The sequence below is a fragment of the Maylandia zebra genome, linkage group LG15 (genome assembly GCF_041146795.1).
Source record: "Maylandia zebra isolate NMK-2024a linkage group LG15, Mzebra_GT3a, whole genome shotgun sequence".
Classification (NCBI taxonomy): Eukaryota; Metazoa; Chordata; class Actinopteri; order Cichliformes; family Cichlidae; genus Maylandia; species Maylandia zebra.
The window spans coordinates 30,375,147-30,387,647 of NC_135181.1; the positions used below are offsets into that span (position 1 = coordinate 30,375,147).

General features: G+C 39.6%; 1 protein-coding gene across 2 annotated transcripts; it reads left to right on the forward strand.

Annotated features, from left to right (window-relative positions):
- The first annotated feature begins 894 nt into the window (after positions 1–894).
- katna1 (katanin p60 (ATPase containing) subunit A 1) lies at positions 895–10,224 on the forward strand. 2 transcript variants are annotated; one of them, XM_004566245.2, is made up of 11 exons: positions 895–1,078; positions 3,211–3,376; positions 3,462–3,601; positions 5,307–5,502; positions 5,736–5,851; positions 6,058–6,163; positions 6,241–6,399; positions 6,751–6,877; positions 6,973–7,107; positions 7,629–7,755; positions 9,450–10,224. In XM_004566245.2, exons 2-11 carry the CDS (start codon positions 3,215–3,217, stop codon positions 9,646–9,648), a joined length of 1,467 nt encoding a protein of 488 aa, XP_004566302.1. In that variant the 5' UTR covers positions 895–1,078; positions 3,211–3,214; the 3' UTR covers positions 9,649–10,224. The 2 variants fall into 2 exon arrangements, with proteins under 2 accessions (XP_004566302.1, XP_004566301.1); XM_004566244.4 differs by lacking the exon at positions 895–1,078 and adding an exon at positions 1,432–1,592.
- The last annotated feature ends 2,277 nt before the right edge of the window (positions 10,225–12,501 follow it).

Below are 12,501 nucleotides of genomic sequence, written 5' to 3' on the forward strand. Positions count from 1 at the left end.
ATGTGCGAGTGAATGCGACTGGTTGTCTGTTCCTGTGTGTTGGCCCTGCGACAGACTGGCGACCTGTCCAGGGTGTACCCCGCCTCTTGCCCTATGACAGCTGGGATAGGCTCCAGCGCTCCCCGCGACCCTGAAAAGGATAAGCGGAAGCGAATGGATGGATAGTTGCCTGGTATCAATGGTTGTTTGTCTGCCTGTATGTATTTATTTAAAGAACCCATAGGTGGAAATGTGAGTTGTCTGTCTCTGCGTGTTAGCCCTGCGACAGATAGGCGACCTGTGTAGGGTGCAGGGTATGGTAGCTGGAATAGCAACATACCCAAAAAATAAGCAGAAGAGAATGACTGATATGACGAAACTGGGATTTTGTTACACTTAATTTTTGCAAACACAACTAAAACTATAACTGAAACTAATCAAAACTAAACTGAAACTAAGGATTTTCAAAAAAATAAAAACTAAACTAAACTAGCAAACAATTGGTAAAAACGAATTAAAACTGATATAAAATTGAAAATCTGAAGTCAAAACTAAATAAAAATAAAAACTAATGAAAATGGCAAAACTATTAAAACCCTGGTATAAGTACACGTGCTCGCCCAAAATATGAAGATCTTTATTAAAGGTCCGTCCATTTTTCTTCTGCGTATTCTGTTAGCAGAGCTGCTCTGTGCAGCGTTATGGCATAATAATTTTAAGGGAGAATAAAAAGTCGACACACATATCTCATTCCTGACGGAGGACTCTACCACTACACTTCTCCAGTCCATTCACAGAGTCGTTGCATGGTAAGACATGGATAGGAAGTGGGCGGAGCCTTTTACCGTCATTTTATTACGACGCAAAGTACAAACACCTGTGGACACACAATCCAACATATTCAATTCAAGGTGGCAAGAGTCCAACCCAGGTGTCATTGGGCAACAACAGGGCACAGGTTTCACGTCTGTCACCAGGTTGACACAAAGAAAGACAACTATACACACTCATATTCACAAATTAGAGTCACATTCCTTTGGGAAGAAGAGGAACGCACAGAGAGAGCCCAGCTACTCACATCTGCACAGATAGACTCCAGGTTAGCAGATTCAAATCCAGGATCTTCTTGCTCTGAGGCAACAGTGCCAACCACTGCTCCCCTAAAGAGTGAACTTAAAAAATACAGCAGGAATATTCAGAAATGTTTTATGTTAATAGATAACTGATGGTTGCCTTTCGTCAGAAGGAACTTTTTAAAAAATTATGCAAACTTTGCCTTACTTAAGATGACCGAGTTAGGGCGAGTAATTCACTGTAGTCGTAGTGACGTTATTGTTTTTTCAGGAAACTCTAAGTTTAGTTTTTTGTGCTTTTACGTCCATATAACGTTTGACGTTTTAATTTTGAAGGTCGAAAACGGAAGTTCAAAACTTTTCGCCCCTAGCTGGTTTGCATACGCAACGTGCGCTGTGACAAACTTCCGTCATGAATTGGACTACAAATGTCCCCAGATCGTGTAGTTATTTTCCCAGTCCGATGGATTCTGTGAGCAGCCTTTCTCTGAACCACGGCCACATTTAGGAAAAGTTGAGCATAAATGCGACTTACACCAGGTTTGTGTCAAAAGCTGTTTCAGTGTCGTTTCAGCAACTGTGTTCATCAAGTTTTGCGAAGACGATGCGTTTACAGTTTGAACCAGAGTGAGAGAAGCCAGCCAGCCGGCTTGAAATTCAAACTTAAGGATGCGTCGGTTGTCGTTAACGTCACCACTACCGCGTACAAACGTACACTAGCGTTTAGTTTAGTTATCTTGCCTAACATTAAGGTTCCTACGAACAAAGGAGCTGTTCTTCTCATCTTTGAAACGTTAGCATCTTGTACGTGTGGACTTGAGTGTCGCATTTTGCCTTTAACAGATTATAGTTGGGCGAGGCTCCGTCTAATCTGTGGAGAAACAACTTCAGCTGAGAGGTGCTAGTCACACTTGTCAACTACGTATGTTTCGCTGAATGTGACAACATGTTTTAAACTGTGCACGTGTCGTAAATATAGTATCACTCTTATATAAAGCAGTGTCCAGATGGCACTACATATGTTCTTGGGTATTTTTCATAGATTGTATACAACATAGGTGTTGTGCCCGGGCCATCTGACAATGGAACTAGCACCAAGATGGTATTTTAAGGCCAGCTATTAAAGTTTAGGTATTTATGTCCAGATAATCTGGATAGTAAAAAATGCAAATGCATATAAAATATCTGTTTAACAAGTGTAATGATTCTAGTACGTAATAGAGACCTTATGGCTTGTAATATGCCACTTCAAAAAGGTCACTGTAGTGTTTTCCAGGCTCAAAATGAGCACTTCAGTCCGCATGAACAGTGGTTCGGGTAATAAGTCTGCGTGACATTATTCCATTCTATGTCCTGCTATTTCTGGCCCTTTGGGAAAAACAAAAATTTTATTTTTCAGGGAGTAAATCAAACCTCAGTCTGTATCAGAACAAAGAATAACCAGAAAAAAGAATTTAAGGCAAAAAGTAAAGAAGAAAGCAGTAATACTAAAACCAGTGGATCTTTACAATTTGTTAGTTTTACAGTAGCTTCATGTTTTTGTGTTGAAGCACAACAGGGCACCTGTCTCCTCTTTTCACTGTCTGTTTATACATTAGTTTGCATTTAATTAATCTCTGACTCGTTTTCACACTGTGTCTTTTGTCTTACCTCCTTATCCATCACCCCCAACTACTTTCAATAGATTACTGCCCCTGCTTGGGCCTACAGGAGGTTTCTTTCTGTTAAAAGGGAGTTTTTACCTCCCGTTGTCACCAAGTGCTTGCTCATAAGGCGGTCCTCTGAATGTTGAGGTTTCTCTGTATTTTTGTTAGGGTCTTTACCTTGAGGTGACTGCTGTTAGGACTTAGGAATTGAATATTTAAATTTATTTTTTACAATGGCAGGAAACTAGACCTTGTTAGAAAAATGGTACTTGATGTAGAAACTGCCTGCATTTCTAGTAGGAACACGGGTAGTTCCTCAAATGGTCCTGAGAAAATGTTCTACTGATTACACCAGGTGAATGCAAGCTTTTTGTTTTTTGGTAAGATTTTTAAAACTTCAATCTCTGTCTGCGCTGTAGTTATTCAACACTCCTTATTTCACTGTCAGCAGCATGCCCATTTTGACCAGTCAGCGTTATAAGTTTTTGTGAACCTGTTGTCTGTTTCCACAGCGGTATGAGTCTACGGGAAATTAGTGAGAATCTGAAACTGGCTCGTGAATATGCCTTGCTGGGAAACTACAGCTCAGCCAGTGTTCTCTATCATGGGCTGCTTGAACAAATCAAAAAATATGTGTACACGTTGCGAGACAGCAGTTTCCAGCAGAGGTGGCAGCAGGTAAATGTAGTGCTGATCTTTTATCTGATCATATGAGGAGCCGGTACCAATTTTTCTTATGCATGCACCTGTGGTTGTTTCTCAGCTGTGGCAGGAAATCATCGAAGAGAATCAACAAGTTCAGGACATAATGTCAACTCTGGGGAACTTTCAGTTGGACACAGCTCCTGTTAAACCCAGTAACCATGATGATTTTGAAACGAGACCTTTGCATGTGGAACAGAGGTACTGCACTGGCTATTTACATACACGTATTATTTTCTGCTTATTCGTTGCTTAGGAAATCTCATATGCTACAAATTCCGATGCTTCGTGAACACATATCTGCTTCTGGTGCAATTCTGCAGTTTTCTGAACTGCAATTGTTGAATAAGCCAAGAACAATAGTCATGATGTAGTCATATGATTGAGATCAGTGAACCTCTGTAAGCCTCTGTGAGCTTGATTTGTTCCTGCTCTGCCCTCCAGAAAGATGGCTGGTAAACCTCAAACTGTGTATTTTTAACTGTCAGAGATGCACTTCTTGAAAAATTCACCTTTTTATTTTTTTTTAACTTTTGCAACATAGTTTATATTATGTTGCTTGTATGCTTGTAACATATTTTTTTGGCCACATGCTCCATTTTGAACAACATTAGTAATTTTTAAAAATGTATATATTTATTTTATCAAAGCCAGAAATTTCCTTTTTGGGATGAGAGCAGCTATCTGCCACAAGCAGATTATGGCAGATAGCTACTCCACCTTAAGCTTGGTTCTGTCAGAGGTCTCTTCCTGTTAAAAGGAAGTTATTCTACCACACCATCTCTGACTACTACTCACAGAGGATCATGTGATTTGTATGGTTGTCTAAGAAGCTTGGAAAGAAAAGCGTCTGGACTTCTTTAAGTTTCTTGAAGATTTTTCACCTCTCATCTCATCAGCTTCTCTGTTAAGAAGCTTAAAGAAGTCCAGACTCTTTCTTTCCAAGCTCCTTAGATTGCGATGACCTAGATGACTGAGAACCTTTACATATTCTTGTGATTCTTTCTCTAATATTGTGTGATTTTATTTATACCGATGCTATACACAATAAATAGCACTCCACCCACCCAGTTCAAGTGAGTTTTAAGTTATCTGGTAATTAGCAGACTGTATATTTGTAACACAGATATCTGCACATCAGTGCTGTCTTATAAAATACTGGAATTTCACTCAGCAAAACTGAAGCACAAACGTCTTTGATAGCAGATACCACAAAGGACGCCGTCTTATTTGGCTACAGCTGCCTCTAACCATTTCACCCACCATACAGATTTTAGTTTTTTAAGAGGAAAATTATGCAAAGAGACCAAATCTGTTTTTGTACAGTCTGTAAACATGTCTGTGCCAAAAAAAAAGCCCAACAAAAAACTGTAACGTTGGCTGTTTAATGGGACTGTTTTTGGCATTTAGGGGCTTTTTTCATTCGCAGAGGTTGCCTTGACTCAAAATGAGAAGCAGATTGGACTGAGAGTCTGGCTTCTAGTGCAAATGATGATGCTTAAAAAAACATGCTAGCTTATTATCATCATCACCGAGGACACTCTCACAAGAGATGCTTGATCTCACGAGTTTTACGTCCTGGTTAAATAAATGTTTGTTTTTGTTTAGAGGGGAAAAAAAAGAGTAGCATTAACTTCAAATGCAGGACTGTGTCTCAGCCTTTTTTTTCCCCTTTGGCTTTTTGACTGTGTGCTGTGGCAGTTTGGTCTGGTCTTGCTAGTTTTAAATGAAAGATTAGTAATATTTAAGGGGGGAAAAAAACGATCAATCATACGGTTCTGTCTGGTTTGTGCTCCAAGCACTAAGGCAAAAGCTGATTCACAAAGAATGTAAATGTTTCAATGATTTAACACCTGTTGACATTAAGGGGTTGCAGTTGATAGTCTTATCCCTGTTTTCTTCACAGACATTCTCCCTGTCCTGTCAGACGTCCTACCAACCCCTACAAAGACAGCAAACCTGCAAACAACCGCCTGAGTGTGGCTGTGAAGGCCCAGCAGAGACACCTGCCCCGAGGGGCCAACGGCGACAGAAGCAGACCTTCCAAGGGCAAAGAAAAGAAGGAACCAAAGGAGGCTGCTGGCAAAGCAAAGGACGATAAGGTGAGCGATATGTTGATGGTTCCAAGTTGCAGCACACATAGTCACAGCCTTCTCTATTATACCACATAACAAAAAGTCACAAAGTATTGCTGATCAAACAGTATCACATGCGGTCTGTTTACTCACTACCTAGCCTGTCATTCCAGTTTGGGTTTTTTTCCCCGAGGGATTTGTTCAAGGAACTGGGAAGGGTTATTTTATTTGTATTTACTTATTTATGGTCTGCCTCTCAGAATAAATCAGATGTCCAGGAGAAAGAAGCAAAGAGGTTTGATGGGGCAGGATATGATAAAGACCTCGTGGAAGCTCTGGAGAGGGATATTATATCTCAAAATCCAAATATTAAATGGTAGGTGAACGTTTCAGATGCCTTGAATGACTAAGCTGTAGTCTTTGAGCTTTCCTCCGTTAGACAAACTGTAGTTTTTGGTATGTCTGCTTTGGCTTCACTTAATGGCCTTTTTGTCCTGTAGAGGTTTATCTATCTTTCTTGGCATGAACACCAGCCTCCCTGAGAGTTTTCACATCTGACATCAGTCTAAACTGTTTTTATAGGGATGACATCGCAGACTTGGAAGATGCAAAAAAACTGCTGAAAGAAGCAGTTGTGTTGCCGATGTGGATGCCAGCGTTTTTTAAAGGAATAAGACGACCCTGGAAGGTAGTGTGCAAGCACAAGTTTGTGTCATCACTTGTATCACATGCGTCCTGTTACATAGATGTTATTTTCTTCTTTAGGGTGTGCTTATGGTGGGACCTCCTGGCACCGGGAAAACACTTCTGGCTAAAGCAGTTGCTACTGAATGTAGAACCACATTCTTCAATGTCTCCTCATCAACTCTGACCTCCAAGTACAGAGGAGAGTCTGAGAAACTAGTTCGCCTTCTCTTTGAAATGGTAAGTTCAGTTTTTGTCAGTTTTGTGTTTGTTGGTGTGCTTGAATGTTCTGAACTTAGTTTCTGTTGTCTGTAGTAGTATTTCCTTTAATTTTTCAGGACTGTAAGTTAGTTTTAGAGCCCTCTAGTGGATGGAAATCACCTAACACACCTTTATTTCTGAGAGTGAATTTATCACTCATTAATAAATAATCATTAACTGAATAAAACGTGCTTTCATATTAAGTTAAGCCATTTTTGTGAACCAATTATAACAATCTTTGTGTAAAGTTAAACAATTTCTTAGTATTAAAAATAATACACTTTTTTTTTTTTGTCCTTGATCTGAGTCATTGCATGTGTCCCCGTACAGGCACGTTTTTATGCTCCCACCACGATTTTCATTGATGAAATTGACTCAATGTGCAGCCGCAGAGGAACCTCAGAGGAGCATGAAGCTAGCAGGAGAGTAAAGGCAGAGCTACTTGTGCAAATGGATGGTATAGAACTTTTGTCTATTTCCATTCATGCTAGATATATTTACCTTTTGATGGAGGCAGGTTTTTTTTCTCTTCTTGTTGTTGTTTTTACGCAGGTGTTGGTGGAGCATCAGAGAACGACGACCCATCAAAGATGGTGATGGTCCTGGCTGCAACCAACTTTCCATGGGACATTGATGAGGCTCTGAGGAGGCGCCTGGAGAAGCGGATCTACATTCCTCTTCCTTCAAGTACAATTGTTGTTTTACTGATTTCCACATTGTTGGCAATGAAATGCAATTATTGAAAATGAAAACTGCCAACAACTCTAAACTCTGAAAAGTGTTGCATGTTTCAATAACTAATAACAGATCATAACAGATTGGATCATAACTGCTCGACTTGGTGACAAGCATCAGCTGCTCAGCCTCCACATTCCTCACATTCCACTGATTTGAAGCACAGTGCACACAGCTGACAGCACATGCAGCTTTTTTTAAAGCTACTTTCTGTTCTATGGAAACATTTATAACCATGCCAGAAGGCTGCCTGGTTCAGTGTCTGCTTTGTGTTAATTAAACTTGACAAATGTTGATTTAGAAATGTACAACATGGAATTACAGTCCCAACATAAATATTCTCAAGGAGGGCTAAATTGCTAACGATGCTGAGTAAATGATGACCTTCTGTCTTCGTGTAAATATTGCTGATGAAATGACCATTTACTGAAGCAGAAAGCATGCTCTAGTTGCTGTTGGCCCTCTGTTTGCAGCTAAGGGACGAGTGGAGCTGCTCAAGATTAACCTGAGGGAGCTGGAGCTGGCCAGCGACGTGGACTTGGACAAGATTGCTGAGCAGATGGAGGGTTACTCAGGAGCTGACATCACTAACGTGTGCAGGTCAGGGCATATTTCAAAATGAAGTTTCAAGAATACACTACGCATAACTTCCAGATAACTGCTGATATTTACTGATGGCCCTGGTAGTTAAATGAACTGTAGTCTTGGTATTTGCAGTACCATATTTTCTGCACTATAAGGTGCACTTAAACTCCTTGAATTTTCTGAAAAATCAACAGTGCGCCTAATAATCCGGTTTGCTTATGTATGAATTCTGGTTGTGCTTACTGACCTCGAACCGATTTTATGTGGTACACTGCGCTCAAAAATCTGTCAAAAAACATTTTAGTACAACTTTGGTAAGCTACGAAGCTGCACCGCTTGATGGATTGTTGGAGCATTACGGCTGCCGTAGTCAGGAGCCTCGCGGAGTAATCCAGGGTCAAAAACTCCGTCTGTTTCAGGTCCCAGAGTCAAACGAACACTGCAGGATCACTGAGAGTTAAAAACTGTCTAAATTCTTTCATCTTTAATAAAAGGATCAGCGTTGCTGCTTCACCAGGTGTAACAATTAAGTTTAACATCCAGGCATCCATGAAAATAGAATTTAGTCAATTTAATGGAGTTCGCAGGAAGTTAGCTCGCTAGTTTCCACCTAAACGTGATATACCATGACTGAGAGATTTCTGAAAAAATTTAAACGTACAGCTCTGTTATCACTTCCAACATAAATGAAGACAGAAAACTAAACAGGAGTGACTTTTGTAGGGTTACTGAAGTTGGACTATCTGGTATATAATGATGTGCTACTTGATCCCTAGCGATACAGCTATGTTAGCGTAACATAAACACAGTGAAACTGGAGGATGAACACTAACTATTTTCCACTTGATAAAAGTTAACAAATGCAATAGCATGGCAGGATGCTGTAAACGGACTAAACTTCAGTCAGGAGAACAACTGAGATAATCAGTCCAAGATACGAGGTTAGTCCTTAATATACTGCAACAACATGGGAATAGAGCAGCTGCCAGAGAATTCAACATTAATGAATGGAGGAAGCAAGAAGAATAAATTGAGTAAAGTTTGACTTATCTGCCTGTTTTGTATCGCTTAATGCACCTTATGCATGAAAACAGACCCGTTCATCGACAGTGCGCCTTACAATCCGGTGCGCCTTATGGTCTGAAAAATATGGTACTTTGCTATATAAGATGTCTTGCAATTTGTCCGTGTTAGCAGTAAAACTAGTTTTTGCTAACACTAACCAGATGAGAGAGAGAGAGTGAATCGTGATCACTCTGCTGATGCTCACGAAGCTCCTGTTTGTTAGCTAATAATAAATTAGCGGCTAACGTGGACAAATTGTTGCTTCCTCGCTAATTCTAGGTTTCTTGTGTTCTAGACTGGCTAGCACATTCCTATGTGAAACCACATCATTTTGTGAGCTTGTGTTAAAGTCTGTTGTGCTGGTAGCCATATGTGTTTGATGTTAGTTATTAGTGGACTGTTACGGTACTCTTTGGCTGTGTTGCTTGCTTTATAACACTTTCTTGGGGACTAAGAGAGACGCTGATGCAAGGGACTCTGCAACAAGAATAATCTCCACAGCTGGGTGCAATTTTGCAGTATGATAATGCACGCTGAAAACATTCATGAGTTTGGTTTCAATTTAACCTAACATTCCCACCTAAAGGTTTGTATGTGAGGAACAGTATTAAGTGAAATCTGACAAATCGTTGTGTGTCGCGTAGGGACGCATCTCTGATGGCCATGAGGCGAAGGATCGAAGGCCTCACTCCAGAGGAGATCCGCAACATTTCCCGGGATGAGATGCACATGCCCACCACCATGGAGGACTTTGAGTCCGCTCTGAGGAAAGTGTCCAAATCAGTTTCTGCAGCTGACCTGGAAAAGTATGAAAAGTGGATCGAAGAGTTTGGCTCCTGCTGATGAAACTTTAAGTGTGCAGCTTAGTGTAAGGTTTTGTGTTCCTGCTAACTGAAATGTTTTCTTGGAGAAATGTGTCAGCTCTGGTGTATCGAGCTGCAAGTACATTTCTGAATCAGCAGGCAGGTTTATTACAAACGTAATTGCACTTGAAAAGTGGTAACTCTTGTACATGTTGTTGCTATGCAAACCTTTTCATCTCAGTGAGTGTCGAAAGAAGAACAACTCGGAGCTGATTGTTGATACAATTCATTTTTGGACTTAATCATTTTAGTTGACTGGTCCTGAACATGTTGCCAAAATGTTAGACAAATCGGATATAGCTATTAGAAAAACTGACAAAACGTCGGCATTTCCTGAAATACACTAATAGTAAAAGGCCAAACATGTAATATAATCCGTTTATCCTCAGTGTCGTTTTATTGTCTTTGTGCTGGTGTATCTGTTGGATACAGAACCAGCCAATCAAATGTTGTTCCCTTTATTGTTGTTCTTTTCACTTTTCACTTGATTTTATTTTAAACCGTATGGATCTATAACACTTTTTCTTATAAACATTAAACTAAGAAGCCATTTCTATATTGCGATACGTGCAAGTTTATTTATTGCTCACTATATCTGCTTAAAAAAATCTACACACAGATGAGTTCACACATTTAATTGCAACCAAAACAAACCTGTCCAACTTCCCCTGTATCCTGCAAGCTCTGTTTCAGGTTTTTTATGCTTGGATCTGTATGTTACTGAGAGGGGGTGTCCTTAATAGAGTCCCGATCAAAAGTTTAAGACCACTTGAAAAATGGTAATAAATAAATAAATCATATTTTGCATGGTTGGATCTTAACAAGGTTCCAGGTAGAGCTTCACCCTCCAACAAGAAGAACAGAGAGTGAGACAAAACATTTTTTGAGCATGGAATTTATTGAAAAAAATGCTTAAACTGAAACAGGCTGTTTTACAGCTGATCAAAAGTTTAGGACCACATGGCGCAAAAAAAAAAAAAAGAAAAAAAAGAAAAAAGATTTTTTTATTGTTTGTTTGTTTTGCCATTTTACAAGTTGTCTTAAACTTTTGATCTGGACTGAGTCTGTCACTCACACAGCTATGGCTCCACCTGCTGTTCAAACCTCCATGAGCTGTAGCTGGGTTAAAGGGAGTGGGGAGGGAGACTGATTTAAGACAGCGTGTTTCAGATTGCTGAACTGAGCTCTTCCACAGTCTGAGGTACAGCCTGGTGGTGTTGGATAGACTGAAACCAAATGTCCCAGGGTGTTTTATTGGATTTGGGTCAGACGAGTCGGGGGGGGGGGGCATTCAGTGGTAACAGTTAATTTATCCTCCAGGCAGTGGCAGAGCGGGGGGGTGGCTTACTGGGCTTAAGCCCGGGTTGTTTTTTCAGAAGCCCGGGGTCTTTTGGAGTGTAATTTTTTTTTTTTCATAGTTAGATGCCTGACTGACAACTGTATAAAGCGAAAAACTACACACAATATTCGAAGCACATAGTGCACACTGTGGGAATTTACGACTGTGCATAAATCCCCCTAATATTGGTATGATCCGAGCTCAGGCAGTAAGCGGGGCGGGGCAGCTGCTGCGCTGTTGGAGAAACGGAGCTAGGCAGACAGAGGAGAACTGAAGTTTGACCAGGTACCAAAGCAAAGCATTCGTACTGTACAAATAATGTAAATATGACGGTGTATCACGAAAGATTGATATCAAACTGATCACTTGACCCATATTATGTTACTCGCTCTTCAAGTGAATCAACAAATGGCAAAATGAAAAGCCGAACAACAACAATGCTGTTTCTTTAGAGAGTCTCAGCTTACATGTGTGTTTATTTCATATTTTCAGTTGTTACCCTCCACGGCTAAATAAATCGGTTTCAGTAATGTACTGATATACAAGAATGGACATAAGGAGCGTCTTTCAAAGAAAAAACTCTGGTAGTATTTTATATATTATGCTTTGTATGTTGTTCAGTATATTTCTATGCAAAACAAGAGGAACTTCAATACACAGCAGTATATTCACAGTTTAAACCAGATATTTACATACACTTTATGGAAAACACAAGAACATTTTTTTACTGTATAACATCAATTTAGAGTGAACTTGTTTTGTTTTGGATAAATAAATATTGAAATATCTTTTGAATTAGTTAAATGTCAGAATAAAGAGAGACAGAGCTGTCTATTTTTATCACTTTCATCAAATTTAGGAGTACATGTACACTAAGTTTATTGTTAATTAATAAGAAAACTCCAGACGATTCCATTCTGAGCTGAAGAAGCTTCTGATGGGTTAGTAGAGTCCATGTGAGTAAATTGGTGGCACAGCTGTGGATGCATATAAGGCAAAACACAGAGCCTGTTTCTTTGAAATGGGAAAATCAAGAGATGTCAACCAAACACCAGAAACAGAACTGTGGAGCTCCATAAGTGTGGCTCAAGTTTGAATACAATTTGGTGCCATTTACAATTAAGAAATACAGATAGTTTCTCTCTTTACTCTTAAAGTTAACAAATATGTTTCTTATATTTATCAATCTAAAAAAATAAACATTTAGTCTGATTTGATGTTACAATTAAAAAAGTGTGTTTTGATCTGAAGAGTACATAAATATCTGGTTTCAACTGTATATTTGATTAGCACAAAGAGGGAGAGAGAGGAACAGAGAGGGAGAGAGAGAATGAGGACAGAACAGAGATGAACAAGAGCAGGTGAGACACATGTTAGTCAAATGGTTGTTTACCTAAAGTATCACCGTATCATAGGTCCTCATGTATCTCGTACCTAGTGTTTCTTTTTAGGTTTGCAATTCTTCAAATTCTACATTTATTAAGTTATGCAGGC

What these genes read in the sequence shown, in the direction of transcription:
- katna1 (XM_004566245.2), top strand. Translation starts at nt 3,215, where the DNA reads ATGAGTCTACGGGAAATTAGTGAGAATCTGAAACTGGCTCGTGAATAT. An exon ending in TCCAGCAGAGGTGGCAGCAG is followed by an intron (nt 3,377 to 3,461) that starts GTAAATGTAGTG and finishes GTTGTTTCTCAG; the next exon opens with CTGTGGCAGGAAATCATCGA. An exon ending in GACATCACTAACGTGTGCAG is followed by an intron (nt 7,756 to 9,449) that starts GTCAGGGCATAT and finishes TGTGTCGCGTAG; the next exon opens with GGACGCATCTCTGATGGCCA.